Source organism: Siphateles boraxobius, unplaced genomic scaffold, assembly GCF_051911475.1.
Source record: "Siphateles boraxobius isolate OS27281-9 unplaced genomic scaffold, OSU_SipBor_1 5, whole genome shotgun sequence".
Lineage (NCBI taxonomy): Eukaryota > Metazoa > Chordata > Actinopteri > Cypriniformes > Leuciscidae > Siphateles > Siphateles boraxobius.
Window position 1 is genome coordinate 24,856,216 of NW_027509141.1, and position 21,780 is coordinate 24,877,995.

General features: G+C 37.0%; 2 protein-coding genes across 3 annotated transcripts; one reads left to right on the plus strand and one right to left on the minus strand.

Moving 5' to 3' along the window:
• Positions 1 to 682: 682 nt before the first annotated feature.
• grik6 (glutamate receptor, ionotropic, kainate 6) lies at positions 683 to 7,522 on the plus strand. 2 transcript variants are annotated; one of them, XM_077203531.1, is made up of 10 exons: positions 683 to 909; positions 1,284 to 1,353; positions 3,471 to 3,502; positions 3,608 to 3,787; positions 3,928 to 4,154; positions 4,344 to 4,441; positions 4,800 to 5,017; positions 5,117 to 5,336; positions 6,320 to 6,564; positions 6,826 to 7,522. In XM_077203531.1, exons 1-10 carry the CDS (start codon positions 907 to 909, stop codon positions 6,922 to 6,924), a joined length of 1,392 nt encoding a protein of 463 aa, XP_077059646.1. In that variant the 5' UTR covers positions 683 to 906; the 3' UTR covers positions 6,925 to 7,522. The 2 variants fall into 2 exon arrangements, with proteins under 2 accessions (XP_077059646.1, XP_077059647.1); XM_077203532.1 differs by lacking the exons at positions 683 to 909; positions 1,284 to 1,353 and adding an exon at positions 1,564 to 2,373.
• Positions 7,523 to 7,835: 313 nt separating this feature from the next.
• Positions 7,836 to 20,905, minus strand: plch2b (phospholipase C, eta 2b). Its single transcript, XM_077203530.1, has 21 exons — positions 20,325 to 20,905; positions 19,329 to 19,475; positions 18,266 to 18,511; positions 17,997 to 18,124; positions 16,725 to 16,895; positions 16,472 to 16,565; positions 16,185 to 16,388; positions 15,561 to 15,681; positions 12,661 to 12,832; positions 12,418 to 12,525; positions 12,244 to 12,324; positions 12,032 to 12,135; positions 11,423 to 11,511; positions 11,153 to 11,338; positions 10,847 to 10,954; positions 10,612 to 10,736; positions 10,448 to 10,532; positions 9,555 to 9,701; positions 9,369 to 9,448; positions 8,050 to 9,271; positions 7,836 to 7,883 (listed from the first exon to the last, which is right to left on the minus strand). Exons 1-21 carry the CDS (start codon positions 20,557 to 20,559, stop codon positions 7,867 to 7,869), a joined length of 3,870 nt encoding a protein of 1,289 aa, XP_077059645.1. The 5' UTR covers positions 20,560 to 20,905; the 3' UTR covers positions 7,836 to 7,866.
• Positions 20,906 to 21,780: the final 875 nt, after the last annotated feature.

Genomic DNA, 21,780 nt, shown 5'->3' on the forward strand with positions numbered 1-21,780 from the left:
AAAAGAACATAATTTCTTGATAGCAGTCGACATAGTAGCTAATAATACAACAACAATAATAATAGCCTACATTATTATTATGTTTTAAATAAATTCCGTTTTCCGTCTGACTATATAAATACAATAGTTTAATGGTGGCGTATATAGCCCATGTAATTTTAATCCACTTTATTAATATAATAATTATTATTAATATTTTTTTGTTTTAAATGAAATAATCTCACGTTTAAACAATTTGAGGTTAGGCTACTTCATCCTTTCCGTTTTCCTCTGAACATATAAAGACTAGACTAACTTTATTTGTATGTATTTTCACTTTATAAGTGATTTTTGTCCACTTTATTAATATTAATATTATTATTATTTTTATATTTTTTTGCTTATATTCTTAACGAAATAATCTGAAGGTTTAAACAATTTGAGATTATTTCATCCTTTCAGTTTTTCTCTGAATATATAAAGACTATCTTTTAGCATATTGCATATGTTATTTTTATCCACTTTATGCATGAAGCTTCTGTGAGTCAAATCTTGGTAATTTTTCCCCAGATACATGGTGTTGAAGGGCATGCTATTTATTATAATATTTTTTTATTTTCAATATTCAGACTGACCTAAGACACTAAAATTTAATGTGCCAAAATGCCAAAATCGAAATTGCATGAATTTTCAACATCGCCTGTAGGGCTATCTAATATATAGAGAAATCAGATCTATAATTCATCTTGCTCTAGAATATTCTATCAACCCACTTTTCATTATAAGTGTTTGGATGACTTTCTCCACCCCCTGAAACTCATTGGCTTTTCCCAAGCCTTTAGTGGGAACCCTCTAATTCATTATTGTAAACCACACCACTGTCTTGATCAGCGTCAGTGTCAGTGCAGTCCCAGCACAGCGAACATCATGGTAAGTATGAGATTAGGAGGGCGCTGTTTGATTTGGACCTTTTAAAGTCACTGATTTTGTCTTTTTGATTTGAAGTATGCTGGAAACTCTGAGAATGCATTGATGGTCCTTGTAAAAGTAGTATTATTGTCATTAACCTCAACAAAATATTAAGCAACAAGAACTAATATAAAATGTGGTTAAACAAATATATGTCTTAAGGGATAAATTGTTATATATGTTATTTACAATGTATGTGTTGATAGATAGGCTACAAATCAGCATATGTTTTTTATTTTAATATTGCATATCATTTAGCATATCTAATACATAAATATTTGTATTTATTTTGTGTATATGTTTTAAATGAGTCAGATTGTGTGTTTGGCTTGCAGGTCATAATCAGCAGCATGTTGGGAATTGTCTCTTTATGCTTTTTGCTGGGGTCAGAGTTCTGCATAGCAGGTACAAGTTTGATTGTTAATATATGGATATGTAATGTAAAAGTTAAATATAGCAGTGACGTTGTTTTTTGTCTCATTTGAAATTGTAATGATGTAATGGCATCACACAGCACAATTATTTCTTGTATTCCATCTTAAAATCGCCTCTCCTTCTCAAAGGAACACACTATAGTGGCATTAGTTACTTTTACGGCATCTCGTGTAATTTCAGAAACAGCAGCTATTATGAAATCCGTGCCAACTTGCCTTGTCCTCGCCGCATGAAGTTACTGAATTTCACAGGCCTGTCATATGATAAATGGCTGAAGAGTCAGCTGGGCACATCATCAAAGATAGTGACCACATCCTGCTTGGCACACTTCAAACCCCATTCTGACAGAGAGGAAGCCAGCCAGCTGAAATCTTCTCAAAAACGGTTATAAATCAATTCAAAGCCTTGAACCAGCAGAACAGTGTTTAAGACATGCCAAGCTATGACAGCACATCGAGGACCCTCTGTGTCTGTCATAAATTCAATAAGAGGAGCTGATGAGTGTCAACATCACTCTATGGTGTTGATGGAGCCCTGAGGGCTTTGCTTAACTTTAGCTTCAGATACTCTTTGACTGCCCTGACCATGACTTCGTGATAGAGTGACAAAAACATCAACTCCAATTAGTCACAGTTCAGCTTTGCAATGAGATTTTTGTCTCGCACTTTTGAGAAAGGAGAAAAACACAGCCAAACGCTGCGGGTTCCGGAAACCCGGAAGCTTCCTAAGAGGGCATCAAACGCAGCCGTGCCATTCACTCATCATTATCTCCCTGAGATTTGCAGACTGAGCGAGGACGTGTTTTTTTTTTTTTTTTGCTAAAGATGGCTGCCGAACAAAAGGTTCTCTGATGACTCTGGCTAATTTAAGATGGAGCTATTTGTGACACAGATGCGGCAGGAAATCAAGACTCCCAGCTAGAGAACTGATTTGGCAGATCAATAGAGGAGCCACTGAAATCTTGGCCATGTCTCTCTATGTCAACTTGAGGTCAATTTTGAACAAACACACTCTTGAACAGATCTAAGCTTTTCAAATGTGTTGACTCAGTAGGACACCGTTTTGTTTATGGACTTCAATCCCTTCAAATTTCATTTAACTTTTTGTTTTAGCTGACATGCTTATTTATGTGATGGACAGAGTCCTGTGATAAGATTTTTGTTTATCTGGCTACCGTTCAAAATTTTGGAGTCAGTAAGATTTGTTTTGAGAGATATTAATACTTTTATTCAGCAAGGACGCATTACATTACAATTCTATTTGTAACAAATGCTATTTTGCTTTCTACAGAACGTATCTATTCACCATGCATCACGGTTTGGAATATTTGGAAAATTATTAAGCCACACTGTTTTCAACATTGATAATAATTAGGGCTGGGAAAAGATTAATCGCGATTAATCGCATCCAAAATAAAAGTTTGTGTTTACATAATATATGTGTGTGCACTGTGTATAATTATTTTGTATATATAATACACACACATGCATGTATACATTTAAGAAAAAAATTATATTTATATATAAAAAATTGATATTTATATATAATATAAATTATAAATAAATATATACAGTATGTACATGCAAATATTTCTTAAATATATACATGCATGTGTGTGTATTTATATATATACAAAATAATTATACACAGTGCACACACATATATTATGTAAACACAAACTTTTATTTTGGATGCGATTAATCGCGATTAATCTTTTCCCAGCCCTATAATAAGAAATATTTTACCAAATCAAAATATTAGAATGATTTCTGAAGGATCATGTGACACTGAAAACTGGAGTAATGGCTGCTGAAAATTCAGCTTTGCCGTCAGGGGAATAAATTAAATGTTATTACATATTTATTACAAATATATATATATAAACAGTAATTTTAAATGTTATAATATTTCACAGTATTACTGTTTTTACTGTGTTTTAATCACATACAGTACATGCCACCTTGGTGAGCATGAGATTCTTCTTTAAAAAACATACAAAAAAATCTTACAGACCCCAAAATTTTAACGGCAGTATATTCATATTTAATTATTTATTTTGTTAATATTTTTTTTTTTTTTCATTTCAGCAAGGCAAGAACTGATAGTTACCACCATAAAGGTACAAATTTAATTAAGCTAAAAACTATGAAATGTGATGTTTGTATTTTAAAATTATTTACATAAACAATAAAAATATTATAACAAAACAAAAAAAAAATTTCAGCAAGACCCCTACACAATGAGCAAGGGCTCGCAGTTAGAAGGCTACTGTATGGATCTGCTCACTGAGCTGGCTAAGAAACTGGGTTTCAAATACAAAGTTCACCTGGTGAAGGATGGATCGTATGGCCGGCAGGACGAAACTGGAAACTGGAACGGAATGATTGGGGAGGTTGTTAGAGGGGTATGTACGTATGTTATGCATTTTACAGATAAATACACAATATTACTACTGCATATGAATCTAAAATCATCATGGCAATTAAATCATCCATGACATTAATCCTTCCCAAGTGTGAAACCTTCCGTGTATTTTGTTCTCAGGAAGCTGATCTCGCCGTGGCGCCCCTCACTCTCACTGCTGCCCGTGAGAAGGCTGTGGGAATGACAAAACCTTACATGCAGACCGGAATCAGTATCCTCCTCCGCAAAGATATCGTTTCTGAGGAGGCCGGCTTTTTTGACTTCCTCTCCCCCTTCTCTGGGGAGACCTGGTTCGGCATTCTGATTGCATACTTTGTGACTGCAGTGTGCATCTGCATTGTGGGAAGGTCAGAGAAACGAGCAGAACACCAGAGACGCATAGAACAAGAGCACTTACTAATTTACTACACACACAAAACGTTGAACACAATACAATCAGTAAAACTGCTGCTTTGTTTTTCAGAGCAAGGATGGTTTTTGAATAGGATTTTTCCCTGAACTGATGCGGATTTCTGCATTTATCTCTTTATATCAAGGTTGAGTCCATGTGAATGGAGTGAGCCTGAGACAGAGCCGAATCGCTTCACACTTCTCCACAGTTTATGGTATGCTGTAGGAGCCCTAACCCTGCAAGGTAATCATCAAAAATAATGTAATAGCAGATTTTAGTGGTCATGCAATGAAAAGCCCATAGTCCTGATCCTACTATATTTTATAGAGTATGCAAAGATTTATGCCTGCACCTCCTACTTGACAAAAGAAATGAACAGTAATATCCTTGCTTCTATCATTTCAACCGACTATCTTTAAAAACAGGATTATGCATATCACATGCAATAACAGGAATACTCAGCATTACAAGGTGTACCTTTCAGCATTACAAGGTGTACCTTTCATTGCTGCCTGCAGCTATTTTCCCATCTGAATTACTTCTCAGTCTGTGATAATGGAGGGATAACGTTTTTTCCTCTCATTTGTCTTGCTCTCTGCAGGTGCAGGCCCTCACCCTAAAGCTGTGTCAGGAAGGGTTATCAGTTGTACCTGGTGGTTGTTTTCCGTCGTGCTCCTGGCCTGTTATTTCTCCAGTCTTAATTCCTCTCAGGGGTCTGACTCTGCTCCGCTCATGATTAAAGGGTTTGAGGACTTGGCTAATCAGGAAGTAATAGAATATGGAACGCTTGCCGGCTCCTCCACCCTCGCCTTCTTTAAGGTCTGATCACATATCTGCACATTTTTCTGATTAGTAAAACTAAATCCTGCCAGATGTTACAGAAAGATTTCTTAACATGTTAACATTCTTTTTGCACAGAACTCCAATAACCCATCTTACCGTCGCATCTATGAGCACATGGAGCGGAGGAAGAGTTTCGTGACCTCTATGGATGAGGGTGTCCAGAGAGCAAAGGAAGGAAATTATGCTTTCATTGGAGAATCGGTGTCCCTGGACTTGGCTGTGGCACGGCATTGTGAACTGGTCCGTGCACATGAGGTCATCGGGATGAGAGGTTACAGCATTGTAACTCCTCTTGGTGAGACAAACATATTTGTGCAGTTCTTTTTAATTGACGTAGTTTAAAAACTTAAAGTGCCCCTAGTATGCTATTTTAAAGGTTCCTGATTTTGTTTTGGAGGTTTCCTATAACAGGTTCACAGTAAAAAAATAACCTTAATTTTCTAATAATATTCATAAGCATCACCTTTTTTCTCAGTGTCTGAAATGGTTCAATCAAGGATTTGGTCTCTCTAAACCTACACTTTCTGAGAGACTACTCTGCTCTGATTGGTCAGATGGCCCAGTCTGGTGTGATTGGTCTACCCCTTACAGTGCATGTTGGAAACGAAATGCTCATTACCATATCTGAATTTCAGCTCCAGCTACAGTGTTTCAGGATCATTTACGTTTACTTGAAAACGATGTGCTAAAAACGGAAAAGTTTTTCCTTTGTGTTTTTCACATACAGACGACAACATTGTCAAAATGATCTCCGCGAATCTCCACACAGATCCCCAAAAACGATTAAGAACGCTGTTAAGTCACTTTGTGTGAAAAACTACGCACCTACATATAATATGCATGTGCATGACGTCACCGTTTGCACAAATTCGTGTTTTTGTTGTTTACATGGAGACAATAACGGTATTGTTTTCAAAAACTTGCACTTTGAAATCAGTTTTCAAAGGTTTGCGTTTTCAGTCCCTAAAAATGTCGTTGTCATAAAAATGAATAGCCAAAATGCATAAAGAGTTTTCTATTTTTAGTTGAAAATGGTTTCGTGTAAACAGCCCCTAAAACTTTGCAGACCTTTTACATTCAAAAACAGCTATATGACACCACATGAAAAGTAATATTCGAAAAGCATAATAGAGGCACTTTAAAGTACATTAAAGTTTACCCAAAATATTTTTTTCAGGTGGATTATTTGTTTAAAGGTAGGTAAAAGACATTTTGATGTTTCTTGCGGCAGTTGAATCTGCAGTGAATGGTTTTAATTCCGTCTTTTTCTTGGAATAGGATCTCCTATGCTGAAGAACCTGAGCGTGGCCATCCTACAGCTGAGCGAGGCTGGGGAGCTGGCGTACCTGCGCACTAAGTGGTGGGCCAGCAGCTGTATCCAGGATAGTGCCAAAGCCTCGTCTCTGAGGGCTCATAGCATGAAGGGCATCTTCCTGGTTCTGGCTATAGGCCTTGGGATTGGAGTGCTACTCTCCTTGTTTGAACTCACCTCAAAGTCTCGCAGCACTGCAGGGGAGCAGAAGGCAAGTAATGCCAATCACACACACACACACACACACACACACACACACACACACACACACACACACACACACACACACACACACACACACACACACACACACACACACACACACACACACACACACACACACACACACACGCAGCATTTTCATTGGTTTTAAGCTTCAGCACAGATTTCAAATGAACAGTAGCCCATTTTTATAAGCGTTTTTGATCATTATAAAATGTTCGTGAAAATAAACCTGTTCTCAACCTTTCAGAAATCCTGCTGCACAGTTTTGACTCAGGAGCTGAGCCACCGTTTGAGAATGACCAACACAAAGGGAGACCAAGAAACCTTAGACAAGAACAAGGCATAAAAGGTTAAACAACAGTGATGTAATATGTAAGTCTTACATAGCAGAATGACTTAACTGTTCATACTGTAGGTCTGTATATTATCTGATGTTAGGTATTATTACTATTTCTCGTACTAGAAAATATATTTTATACATTTTAACAGATACATAATTATGTACATGTTAACATAATTTTCATTTTTTAAAACGTTTTCAATTTAAAGCTACTTGTTTGTTCAGTGAAGATGGTGCAGTGACGTACCTTCTTTTCATTTGAATATTGCAGCAAAATCTCATGTAGCTGTTTGTATTTTAGACAATTATCATGCACTCCAACTTGAAACCATAATTTCAACCATCATGATGAGTCTAAAATGTTAATGTAAAATCTATTTTTCTAATGAATGACAAAGATTGGAGACATCTGAAAATGTCTATAAAAAAGTACAATATTTTATAGAAGTAAAAATGACAAGTAACATTACAGTTGTTTTGTAATTCACACATGGGGAAAATACATAAAATTGTGTTAAAAAAATCACCTCTAACTGTCACAAAAGAGGTATTCGTTCTGGCACCATGTATATTAATGAATTAATAAACTTGGACTTACACCAAAGTGTGATTGCATTATTTAAGAAAAAATCAGTAGAAGTTTATTTTTAAACACAGAGTCTTTAAATTCATTATATCTCAATCAAAATGGCAGCTTCCAGATGCAAAAGACAGAATGTAACATTCCAGACTACTTTTTGAAAAAAAATATGAACACATGAATTATGAGCCCAAATGAGCAGATGATTATGATTTAACCAAAATAATATTTGTACAAAATACAAATATGTATTTGCTTATGTGTTTGCTTTTCTTCCAGTAGCATCTGTCCATATCCTTCACAGTAGCTGCGGTGTGGCATTTTCTTTTCGGTTCTGTTTCTTTTTAGGTTTCGCATGCATGGCTTTTCTATAATGTTGAAGAATCTAAAAATATATAAATAAATACAAAAACAGTCAAATCTCTACTCAGGTAAAAATATAGCGTGATTTTTGATAGACATTTTAACCAGCATGAAAAGAGCATTAATTTAAAACACAATTTATAATTGAGGAAAGAGCCTTTGGCACTTTTCTGTGCGTTACGACTTACCTCTGAAAAACAGTGGCGAATGGCAGCGAATCTCACGCATTTTCTGCTCAAACAGAGCATTCATTTCCCTCTGCAGTGTGCCCATTGTCTGCTGCTGGTTGTCAGGGAAACGGGATGGCAGAGAACTCAGGTCAAGGCTGTCCAAACTACTTAGGCTGCTTGATTCACTTTCAGCAAGGTTGTGATTATTAGGAGCAGAGTTTTTTGGTGCAGAGTAACTACACTGTGGGAGAGGGTATTGGTTGAGGAATTCTTTCCTAATGAGACCGGTTGTGTTTGACGGAGAGGACAGCTGGCGTCTTGGGACGCTTTGTGATCTGCATCCTTTAAATGGTGAATCTTTGGAAGATGGTGCACCTTGTTCATTCCTGCGTCTGCTCAGCGCAGGTGTTGCGGGGATTGACATTGGTTGCCACTGGGGGTTAAACCTACCATCTATAGAGGCTCCGAATTTATTCGTGAGCACCGGTTTTCTGGTGTTTAATGTTCCACTAAAAGGATCTAGTACTCCATCAGGTATTGGATGGAAATTCAAGGGTTCACACTTTTGTGTAGGTTCTGACTGAATTTTTAGATGGCTCTCTTGAAGTTCACACATCTCAGGTTCCTGCACTGAATCCTCAATAACAGATGTAGCACCTGAGATCTGCTTCAACAAGAGTTGCTCATTCAGTGTAGAAGCAGGATCCTTCTTCTTAGGTACCTGTAAGTCTGTAGATTCGCACTCCTGTTTAGATGTTGGAGGTAAATCATTTAGTTTTGAAACAGTCAACTCCTTGTTATCCTCAAGGTGTGATTGAACCACAGAAGTCTGAATGTCCAATTCTGAATCAAATGCTAAGTTGTTATAGTCCATAGCCACTCCTGCTCCACCAGAGCATGTGATAGAGGACAGGCGGCGCCGTGCCTCATGAGATCCTTCTGGCTCCTGAAAACAGACCTTATAGGCCCTTCTCAGGGGTTCACTTTGAGCTCCTCTGAGCAACGACGCAGACAGTGAGGTGCTCCTGCTGCCCTTCGAGCTCACGTCATCACTGTAACGTCGGTTTAGGAAATCATCTTTGGTGTAGCAGTCGGCTAAACCCTTCACGACTTTTGTTTGGTTCTTCCCAGCTCCACCTTTACGCAGGAAGTTTGCACCGAATGACTTCCTTGTCCCGTCTTCAGATGTGTGCATAAGGTTTTTCTGGATTAGCTGCTTTACTGCGTTGCTTGATTTGACCTGGTTATGAGTATATCAGAAAAATGGCAATTAATAAAAGGCCGAATAACTTCCTACAACAGCTACATTTATGTAAAAGAGAAATCTAATTAAATACCTTTCCTGTGATGTCATTAATGCCAACATGCACAAAGATAGATGCTTCTTCCATACCTTCTAAATAGACATGCCGATATCCTGTGGGATAAGAAAATAATATAAGGCTCACTGACTGAATTATTGATGAAAATGTAAATGTATACATTGTCTGTGTAATAAAGTCACCTATTGGCATGGAGTTTACCTGGCATCATGCTTTTAAATGCTATAGTTCTCTGTCCAATGAAGTCTCGTCCAATTGGATCATGATCCCAAACCATGAAGCGCACCAAGGCAATCTGAGGCAAGTGTAGCGTAAACACTAGCGTTTCCTCCCACATTGGGTTAAAACCTGTTAGTATGACATTAAAATATGAGAAAATACATATGTGACCCTGGACCAAAAAACCAGTCATAAGTCGCACGGCAATAGCCAACAAAACACTGTATGGCTCAAAATTATCTATTTTCATGATCAATGAAGATATTTGGTAAATTTCCTACCTTAAATATATAAACAAAATATTTTTGTGTGTGGATGCAGCACAATCGCCAACAGAAATGGACAACTTTAAAGGCGATTTTCTCAATATTTCGCTTTTTTTGCACCCTCAGGTTCCCGATTTTCAAATAGTTGTATCTTGGTCAAATATTGTCCTATCTTAACAAACCATACATCAATAGAAAGCTTATTTATTCAGCTTTCAGATTATGTATCCATCAATTTAAAACCCACCGGTTCAGTCAGAGAGTTAGTAGCAAATACAATCACAAGATTGCGTCTCATTTGAGTTCAAGACTCGTGAATCTGACATCACATGGAAAATAACTTCTTTTAACTTGGCCCAGTGCTTTAAAAATACAAAGACATCTGTCTAGCATTTGTTTACATCAAAAAAAGTAGTGGAACTCAAAAACGTGTTCTGTTTGAATGTCCCCAGACACAAATATAAAATAAATGTCATACATTGAGTCCTGTTTCCATCAGTGTCAGTCACTAAAAACACATATGAATCAACCACTAACCTTATAGATGCCATTATATTTGAATTACCATTACTGCAAAGTTTGGTTTGCACGATCCAGTTTTGTACTTACCATTGTCGTCCACTACTCTTGTCTGCTGTTTATTGCAATCAATAGGCAATCCAATTATCTCCACTTCCACAAAGGGATCTATGATCTGGACAACAAAGCAGTGAAACTCAGATCAAATGTTACACATTATTACGCACTTTCATTTTAGGTTTGAGTGAACTCACCTCTCCTCTGTCCCCTAACATGGAGTCTTTTGGCTTCGGTAGCTGCTGGCCACTAATTATCTTGAGCACTAGCTGAGATTTCCTGTGTCCTAGCAAAGGGTCTTCCAGTGTAGGATTAAAGGCACCTGAGGACAATCATTATGTGTGGTGAAGATTGCCTTTCAAAGAAAATAATAAATATAATGCATCAAACAAATGTATATTTTTTACCTGTACTCTAGAGACACCATCTTACCTTTACACATGCATTTTGGCTTCAGCACATAGCCGCAGTTTCCATTTGCTGCAAATTTCGCCCTGTTCAGCTGTAGCATACGGCCTTCTGTTTGATAGTTGAGAGCGACTGGAAAGATGAAACAACATTTCAAACAAATGCACAGTGCAACTGGGAAAAAAAGAGAGAGCCATTTGCCAGCAGTGATCCATTGCTGTTCAGATAAAAGTCGTCGCTGTTTCATCTTTAATGAAAAAACAAAAGGCTTTGATAATAATCAGAAAGGAAATAATTCATAATAAATTGAAGAAAAAAGCTAAATCAAACCTAAATGACATCCTGCGTTCCAAAAAGTCTGAGGATTGAAGTTGCTCGAATCAACACGGTAGTTGGAGGGGTAGACTCTTATGAGTTGTCGTTGATTGAAGCGAACTAACTGGGCAGGTTTTAAATGCAGAATCTGGTTAGTTATGCTCTCGTTTAAGGAGGAGACTTGCCAGCTGCACATGTATGCTGCAACACCAATACAGTTTATTTAGACATAAACATCAAGAATACATTTACAGTTTGTGCTCATAGAGGTTGCTACTGTCTTACCTTGAGTTTCTATATCATGAACACGCACTGATTTGGTGTATTTAACGAGATCAGAGAGGGCGCGAGAAAGTCTCATTGTTTTCCTTCGTCTGCAAAAATGTCCATAAAACATGGACTATCATTAGACTGGACAGATTTAGATACACACTGTAAAAAATGTTTGTAAGAATGCAACAATAAATACAAAACTATGACAACTGATTAACTTTAAGTTACTTCAGTATATTATTTGAGATTTAATTTTTACTGCACAATAATGTAAAAAAAAAAATGTATATATATATATTTTTTGTAATAAAAAAACCTTTTTGTTAAAACAGTAAAAAGAGGTTTTCATACATGATACATCACATTTGATTGCTATAGTTTAAATAGTAATTTTTTCTCTTTTATTTTAATGATCAGTTATGTACATTGGGGCTTTCAGTCATATTTTATACTGTTTAAATAAAATGTATTGCATAATTAAAAATACAGTCATGAATATACAGGCACCAAAATGCCATCCTGTAAATTAAACCGCATGTTTTTTGTTGTTGTTGTTGTTGTTGTTAATTTTTACAGTACACAGAGAATTCAACAACAAACTGTATCTCCTGATATACTCACTTGCCATAGTTGATGGCCTGTTTATCGTTACTGGTTGGGATTTCCTGCTCAGTATCAGAGTCACTCACGTTGGGCTTCTTTTTTAATATCACACGTTTTTTCTTCTAAAACACAGATTGTGGAACATCATGACACTAGACCGTATAATGCTTCTTTCGTGATATTTTCCCCTATTTTACTGGAAATGTGACAAGTGGAAAGTGTTTGCAGACCTTGCGCCTGAAGCTGCCCATGAACGACCTCCGTGAACGTTTCTTCGATTCATCGCCCGTCTCTGGTGCTCCTTCTGTGGTCTGTAACCCAGAACACAGCAGTTTTTAGTCAGACACTCCAGAAGGGGAATAACCCAGTTATTCTAATGTAGACAAAAGGAAAAAGCATCTCACATCTCCGTTAAGATGCTCCTCTTCCTCCTCATCCTCTTCACCGCTGTCTTCATCAGACACATCCCCTTCCTCTGCATCAGCATCAATGTTTGCTGGCAGCTTCTTTCCCTGGAAAGCACCGCAGTGTTAATATTTTTTATTAAATTTATTTAAATTTATTTAATTTTTTACCCCATGATTTGGTCACAGAAATATTTAACTTTACGCAATGTTTTCTAAGACAAGTGTAAAATATTACCTTACCTTGACAAGTATTTTCCCTTTCAAAACCTCTGGAGATGGCAGACGCCTGGACTCATTGGTATTTATATTTGACAGGTCCAGCTTGTCCTGTAGCACTTCCATGAGGTATTGAGCCATTTTCTTCTGCTGAGGCACAGTGCAGTGGTTCTCTATAGAAAGGATCACTGGGTATCTGACAGTGGAAGAATTAGTTTTATATATTATATTATGATATGATACAAATATGATATATACATATATATTTATAATTTCTGATCCTTTTTTAATTAATTACTTCATTATTATTTTTGTATAATTTGTATAATTTTAAAAAATAATTTACAATTACTTTACACTGCCCGGCTGATAAAAAGCTTCTGTTTGGATTTAAATAGGCAAATGCTTACGAGTCAATGATTGGATAATTATTACAGTGATTATTGTGTTTCTAGCATGTTATGTGTTTGGCAACAGTTCTTCTAACCCTGATATATGGAGTGTGTAGCTTTTCATTTCTTAAATACTTATTTTAACACATGAATATGACCTTTGAACTTTATTGAAAGTCTTTGGGATGTGCTGGAGTAGACTTTACAGAGTGCTTGACTCTTGCATTATTAATACAAACTCTTGACCAAAAATGTATGCACCTCTTGATGGGATGTTGTTATTTTATGTCCATCAAGTGTTGAATACATTTTTGGTCAAGACCTTGCATTGACAATGCAAGAGTTGATCTCTCTGTAAAGTCTACTAATTTAAGGTCTGTACTCAGAGTTGCCAATTCATGTGTGAAACTGATTCTTCGTGCTCCCTCCCAACCATTCTTTCACAATTTGAGCATGATGAATCGTGACATTATCATCCTGGAATATGGCCATGATGTGTCTTCCTACATGGTTTATAAGAAATGAAAAGCTATACACTTCAATTAGGGTTAAAAAAAAACTGTTGTCAGACATATAGCATGCTAGAAACATAATAATCAATGCAAAAATTATCCAATCATTGACTCTTCAGCATTTACCTATTTACAGTTGTGGTCAGAATTATTGGCACCCCTGGTAAATATGATCAAAGATGGCTGTAAAAATAAATCTGCATTGTTTATCCTTTTGATCTTTCATTTAAAAAAAAGGCAAAAATTGAACCCTTTCATTGCAATAAACAAATTGAAAGTGGGGGGATAATCACATTATGAAATAAATGTTTTCTCCAAAACACATTAGCCACAGTTATTGGTACCTCTACAATTTTGAATGAGTAAAATATCTCTGAAGTATATTCCCATTCATGTTAATTTTTTTAGCAAACCAGCGTGACTAGGAACATGAAATTGTCTAGCTATGGCTTCTTGTTTCACCGGAGTATAAATATGAGAAAACACAAAGGCCAAAATTGCCTTAATCATCCATCACAATGAGTAAAATTAAAGAATATAGTTTTTCTGATGTGCAGCAAAAGATCGTTAAGCTTCACAAAATAGAAAGTGTATGTAAGAAAGTAGCTAAAGCAATTCCCATTTCCACCGTCAGGGCAATAATTAAGAAGTTCCAATCAACTAAGGATGTTACGAATCTACCTGGAAGAGGATGTGTGTCTATATTGTCATAATGTGTGGTGAGGAGGAAAGTTTGAGTGGTCAAAGACTCTCCAAGGATCACAGATGGTGAATTGCAGAGATTAGTTGAGTCTTGGGGTCAGAAATCCTAAGCCTAAAAAAATCACCACATGTTGTTTGGGAGGGTTTCAAGAAAAATCCTCCTCACTCAGCCAAAAACAAACTCCAGCTCATTCAGTTGTTAGACAACAGATGTTTTTGGTGCAAACAGGGATCAAAAGTACCCCATGCCCGAGGTACTGTTGGATATTTAATGTTGTGGGCCTATTTTTTTACTGGAGGTCCTGGACATCTTGTTCAGATACACGGTATCATGGATTATAGCAAATAAGATAAAAAAATAATAAAAAAACCTGACTCTGCTATAGAAATCTTATAACGGCCCATGGTTGGATCTTCATTCATGACAATGATCCAAAACAAACATCAAAGTCAACACAAAAATGTGTCACTGAGCACAAAATGAAGCTTCTGCCATGACCGTCCCAGTTCCCTGACCTGAACCCTATAGAAGATGAGTGGGCTGAACTGAAGAGAAGAAGCACCAACATGGATCGGGGAATCTGAAGGATCTGGAGATATTCTGTATGGAGGAATACGCTTATTTCACGCAGCAGTTATTTTGAAATCGAAAGCGATGCTCCGGTGGGAAGAAAACCGGAAGTGTCGCCTTAAATCATAGGAGAGTCGTGAATGCGATGGCGTATTGTTGTGTTTAATGTAGAAATTAGTTATTCTAAAAATGTACATACATTTCTTTCATACTTTAGACTATATACAGTGAAATTCATTTATATTTTTTTTTTCAGAAAGTAAAAAATAAGCAGGAACGAACTATATCTACATATCCTATATTGGATATTAACATCCAATAGTGTAAATCGCGGCAGCAGCTTCAGGTTGGTAGTCCAAGGCATTGTTGTTTATCATTACTTCCGGGGTTCTTCCCACCGGAGCCTCGCTTTCGATTTCAAAATAACGGCTGCGTGAAATAAGCGTATGGTCTCTGATCTCTTGGCAGGTGTTCTCCAAACTCATGGCATTATAGAAAAAAAAAAAACTAAACTCTTGTATAAATTATTTAATAAAAGGGTGCCAATAATTATGGCCACCTTGTTTCGGAGAAAAGCATTTATTTCATGAAATAATGAAAGATCGAAAGGATACACACAGGAGATTTATTTTTTGCAGCCATCTTTGATCAGATTTACCAGGCGTGACAATAATTCTGACCACAATGGTAATTCCAAACAGCAACTTTTCTTTTTCTTTTTTTGACCAGGCAGTGTAAATCACTTACTGAGTTTTGGCAAATGCATATTTGTTGATTGTCTCAACAACATCTTTAAAGAGGATTTTTGAGGTAAGTGTGTAACCATGATGCACAATAGGTTCCCCATCAGGACCATCCCAGCAGTCAACTAGAGAGACAAAGAGAGAGACTGAGTTAGTTGAAAGCTAACATGTTTTGTTTAAAAACACAATGAAATCAAAATTGTCAACTCTTGCTTTTTTAATGGAATATTGCAGTGTTTATTAAAATGATTTATCCGTGCACATCATTATTTTTTGAAAACTCTTGTGCCCTCATAATCTTTAATCATAACAACCTCCCTTCCCTCTTGCAGCATCATCTCTTCTCTTCTCTGATGATGTGTTTACTGGCGCAGCAACCTCTCAGTCACATGAGATCCCAGCAAACCACAACGTTTCAACGATCCAATCCATTCCCGTTGGTCAAAATCAAGTCCCGCCTACATTTTTTCTTGTTCGAGAAGCCGTTTTACTCAGATATACGTCATGCCGAGTTTAATGATAGTAAAAACCTTATTAAATTGTGTTACTATGATCAACACTTTATCTAAAATACATTCACTTTGATTCTACAGTATGTTAACAAGAACAAGCTTTTAAGTATTTCTACCTTCCACACAGCGACAGCCCGTCTGAAGCACATAAGCATACATATCAACCCGAGACTGAGACAGCAGCTGATCTCCAGTCAGGTAGGTGTTGTGAGAAGATGCGATGTAGTAGTTTGTCAGTGGCTGTGTCATGTCCTGATTTACTTGATAGTGTTCTGGGTTAAAGATGTCTCCTGCAGGACTACGCATGTAGTTGGTGAAACCTTAGAAAGCAAGAAAAGTGTAGTAAAGGTCAAATGTTATAATTAACATTAACAAAAATTGAAGCACATGAAGAGTCTCTCACCATCAATACCCAGCAGCATATGTGTTTGGCTATCAGAACATGGCTCAAACTGGTTAATGATCATCTTGCAGTAGTCTTTATTCACATTTACCATCTAGAAAAAAAAGAACTTGCATCAAAAACGGAGCAATTCCAAGAGGGTCCTCGTAGCATTGGTGCTCGGGCTCTAATTATAAATATGACAGTTCATGGCCATCAAAAGAGTTATATATTTAACGAATACAGGACGATACGCAAAATGAATCACACCAGCCTTTTGCTCATTTTCCAAGAAGCGGTGGAGGTCGTTCACGTCCATGTGCTCTTTGTGGTTACTGTATGTGATCATTAGTAAGTAAAGATCTCTGCGTGTCGAGATCAGCTTGTAAAAGGTACAGAATTCCTCAAACGTCAATGATCCCTGGTCATCGTCAGTGTCAGCCTCCTGCGAATGCAGAGTTTTCTTTCAAATGAGATACTTAGAAAAATCATTTCACACATATTTTGTAAAGTATAATGTGCATTTTTTACATAATGTTTCAAAAAAAGAAAATTTAGAAGGAGAAACAATCACTTTTTTCTCAGTATTTAGTTAGTGGTTCCCCTGTTACCTAATCTTTTTTTTTGTTGTACTTTCAGTGAAAGTAGTGTTATGGTATTGGTTGCAGTAGAAATATATATGTCTCCATTAAGGATTAGAGGCACTAGTTAAGACCTTAACCAGTTTCAAACAACACCATCTGTTCAAGATGAACCATATGTTACAGAACATACTCAGAGCGTAGCCTACTCATTGGCATCTTTGCTAATAGCACTGTGGAGGTGTTTTAAACCAATATGACCTGGCACAGGACATCAGTAATGATATCTGAGAAAAAACTATGTAGAAATAGCACATAGTAGAATGAGACTTGTCAAAAATACCAGCTAGGAGAATGTGTCTGATATGCTCATTCAAACTAGCTTAGTTATTTGCCTACTCAACGCCAGCTCTGTGTACTGTGCCACGAAATGGACATTTATACAAAACTGTTAAAAAGTTAGGGGTTAATAAGATAAAAAGAAAAAAGAAATGAATAATTTTATTCAGCGGGGATGCATCCAAAGTGACAGAAAATATATTTATAGGCTACAAAAATTTTTTATTTCAAATAATGCTTTTCTTTTGAACTTTCTATTCATTAAAGAATCCTAAAAAAAATTATCACGGTTTCCACAAAAATATTAAGCAGCACAACATTGATAATAATAAGAAATGTGAGCACCAAATCAAAATAATTTCTGAAGGATCATGTGACACTGAAGACGGGAGTAATGGTTGCTGAACATTCAGCTTTGCATCAAAGGAATAAATAATATTTTAAAATATATTGAAATTGAAAAAAAGTTATTTAAAATTGTAATAATATTTCACAAAGGCAGCCGTGGTGAACATAAGAGAACTGTAGTGTGAAGCTTATTAAGGATGAAGCTACACAATTTTTAAATCAGCTGTTATTAGTACTGCATTTTTTGATTTAGTAGTAGTTATATGTATAAAATATACCTGGAACATTTCTTTGACCTTCTGCTTTGGAAGGTTCACATTGAGCTTGTGGAGCAGCTGTAGAACCTCTCCAATGCTCAGATTCCCATCTCCATTTTTGTCAGCTTCTGAAAAGGTCTGTCTTAACCATTTGCAACAAGATGTAAGGAAATATCCACTCTACATAGAACACATCACAATTCACACAAACTGAAACAGGTCACATAGGGGCGCTATGGGTGGATTCAGTCCATCACCTTCCCCCTCAGAGAGGACACAGTTAAAAGGATATTGATCTCGTGTCCGTTGCCTTTTTGCCAGACTGTCCTCGTCACTGATGCCCGCCAGGAGGTATTTAAGGCCAGTGATCCAGGTCCGTGCCTCTTCTCCATTCGTGGAAACCAAGTCAAGAGATTCCACATGGTCTCCATGGTAAATACTGAAGCAGCAGTTTGGATCAAAGTTACTGCTGGGAAATCGCCTGAAAACCTCAGTTCTCATCCCCTCACAGACCTCATGGATAGAGTCTATGGTGACTAAATAAACCATGAACAAAGAAAAAACAGTGCAGTGCTCTGAGCGTTTGATTATTTCTTCAGTAGTTCAGACTTTTTGACAACACAATCTTTAGAGAAAAATACCTGTAGGCTGCCTGATCGGAAACAAGTTGTAGCACACATCTGTTTAGCTTGATGCTATATATGTACATGTTGACAAAACTAACTTTTAGCAAAAAGTTAGTAGGTAGCAAATCAAAGCCATTCAGGTAGCATACTACCTTACTATTCTCACTATTGATTCAGTATTCAGCATAACTTTCTATATGCACAGAATACCTGGATAAACAGTCCAGAGCTCACTTACTTAGTATCATGACTCTGATACTGTATCCCACAATGTGCTTGACCTTTCATTTCCAGTATGACCAGTAATTCCAGATGTGATTTTTAACATCTGTTTCCTGACTCATTGTTTGATTGTAACATGTGACATTTTTTTTACACTCACTAGATTAAACATGCAATGTGAGGAGATCATGTGATACATTTAGTGAGGTCACTACTGTTTACTGTCTACTGTTTCACTTAAAAACACATTTTTTATTATTATTATACATTATTTTTTATTATTTATTCATATTATTTATTCATGCAATATTGAGTAAGCAGTAGTATTTAATTCCTAGCATGCCAAGAAGAGTTGATTCTTTAAATATTTTCTCTTTCAAAAGTACTGTAGCCTACATGAACTACAAACTGCACTTGTCATGCAATTTAAGGGGGGTGATCAAAATAACAAGCACATGCTGACATCATGTACCCAGCAGCTCAAGCAGTTTCCTATATGACTCACTTTTAGCTCTCTCGTGTTTTCTGGAGGGCCTCCAGCGGATGCAGGACTTGTGTTCATCTAGGTAGAAGAGGCGCACCAGAGTCTTGGATTTTCCTCTCAGTTTAATCATTTGAGATCCGGCCTGCATGTTGCACATGCATCTCTCCACTGCAAAAGAGGATTTTAATGATTAATATTTGGCTGCACATATGTTATTGGCATGTAAACAGGCTACTGTTATGATTTGCGTCTGTACATTATTTTAAATATATTTTGGCACTATTAATTTGTTTAGTGTGTGCACCTTTAAGAACATAATTTTAATGTCAGAGTTTAATTGTTCAAGCAGTTGCATCAAGTTCCTTCTCAATCAGATTACACAACTGCGTCACACCCACACAGGTTCGTAAGGCTGTTTACTGTGCGCTGGCATGCATCATGGAAACAGTACTACAGTCATGACGAACTCAGAGAAAGCATCTAATAAACATGCAATAATTTTTATGTATCAATATGGGAAAGATAGAGGCTCTTAATAAAGAGCAAGGCATACTATAATAATAAACCGATACCAGCTGAATCATATCATATATTATTAAACCTAGTTTTTATACTTTCTGTTTATGTCAGAATGACATTCCAATAAACCAGGAGTCACCAAAGGTTACTTTTAATGGTCAACTCAGGGTATGCTTTCAAAAAGTTGCTTTGGAGGAGCGGATCAAGGACAGAGGGTCATGTGACGCAGCTAGTCAGTCTAATCTCTGGGGATTGTATGTGTCCATATGCCGTGAGGTGAATTTCTCCTGATGGCAATGATTTAGGACACTGTCTTATTGTTTTAAGTGCACTTAAATTCTTAATTAAAAGTTAAATAACATGCAAAATGACTCTGAAACTAAATGAAGTATAAAACTATAACATTTTAGAACTGCCGAAAAGTTACTTAAGTACATCCAGCAATTAGATAATTTCATATTTGTAATAAAAATATCAGATCAATATCTTAATTCTTACCTATCTGGCCCATTCTCCATTTTGGCGATGCAACAATGCTTCCTCCTATCCAGAAGAACTCTTCAGCCAGACGTGATATTGCAGCTTTCTGCCATAGTTTAGGTGAAGTCATTATAGAAGGAGAGGGTGATTGGAAAGGTGACGGCGGCCTCCTCCCAGGACTCACGGGACGCCGGTTTAAAGACGGTGAAAACAAGGCTGGAGATGATGGTGCCATTCCTGGAGATGTGTTCATTACTGCTGGACTCTTGTGTAGTCATAACCTAGACCTCTAGTCATGTTCCTCACCCACCGTATCAGTTCTGTAATTCATAAGGTCAGCTCTCTTCCACCAGCGGCATCCAGCGAGACAGGTGTTACTGAAATGATGAGCCAACAATTCTCAAGGGTAGCAATGTGCATGTGGACAGATGACTTAATTCCAGTTGACACCTCTTCTTGACTGATCCTCTTAGCAATTGACCCTCCCTCTGGTCCATGGATATTGTGTTTTCTTCAGAAATTCCAGAGTGAGGACAATTAGACTGCTATGGTAAACGAGTGTGCTGTGGAGGCTAGTTTAGGAGCAACAGGGACGGGAAGAAGAGTCACACGTGTCAGCAGTCAGTAAATCTCTAATCCAGGATGAGGAGAAGGCATTGCTTGTACTAGTGGATTTTCATCCCTTGCTTGTCAACTTGAGGAAAAGGATAGGGGATGATATATCAATAGCTGGAATAATGTTAATTAAATATGTAAACATGAAATTAATCTGGGTTCAATTACTACATTGATGTATATCAAACGCACAATCGTTTATAAGCTTTTCTTCAAAAAATGAATTGAAAAATATATTTAATGTCTTTTTAACTAACACCTGGTTAAATGTTCTTATAAAACTAAACATGTACCCACACATAGTCACAAAACAGGAGATGAGGCACGTAGATCAACTGAACAGGATTTTTATTCACAGAACGATAATGGTATCTCAGACCATCAAGCACATAAGTGAATGGCATAAGCAGTTTTATTTGACAATCACAACTAACTGAAGAATCTCTATCTTTGTAGGATCGATCCTGGAGTTTTCTGAAGTGAAACAGATGGATGGGGCAATGGCATTTAAAGGACGAAGAAGGTGAGTAGTATACAGGTAGGTAGTCGGGTAGGTGCACTCTCATGTAGAGACTGAGGAGAGCTGAGAACAGGCGAATAGAACTGTGTGCATTTATAGGACTCCTAATTGTGATGTGGCAGGTGTGGCAGGTTAAAACTCTGGTGATTGTGAATGAGTGGGTGAAGCTGGTGCTGAGGGAATGCTGGCTGAATCCGTGACAGTACTCCACCTCCACAGGCAGCTCCAGATGACCGGGCGTGGTGACGAGGATGACCTCAGAGAGACAAGTAAGGTGGATAAAATTTTGTATGGTGGATAAAATCTTCACACTGTTTATTTGACGTTGGATGGTGAATG

Coding starts and splice junctions, on each gene's coding strand:
- grik6 (XM_077203531.1), top strand. Junction 1,354..3,470: donor GTCAGAGTTCTGCATAGCAG/GTACAAGTTTGA, acceptor TTTTCATTTCAG/CAAGGCAAGAACTGATAGTT. Junction 4,442..4,799: donor AGGAGCCCTAACCCTGCAAG/GTAATCATCAAA, acceptor TGCTCTCTGCAG/GTGCAGGCCCTCACCCTAAA.
- plch2b (XM_077203530.1), bottom strand. CDS start 20,559: ATGAACACATCTCCAGGAATGGCACCATCATCTCCAGCCTTGTTTTCA. Junction 9,702..10,447: donor AAGAGTAGTGGACGACAATG/GTAAGTACAAAA, acceptor TCATACTAACAG/GTTTTAACCCAATGTGGGAG. Junction 9,449..9,554: donor ATTTAAAAGCATGATGCCAG/GTAAACTCCATG, acceptor CTTATCCCACAG/GATATCGGCATGTCTATTTA.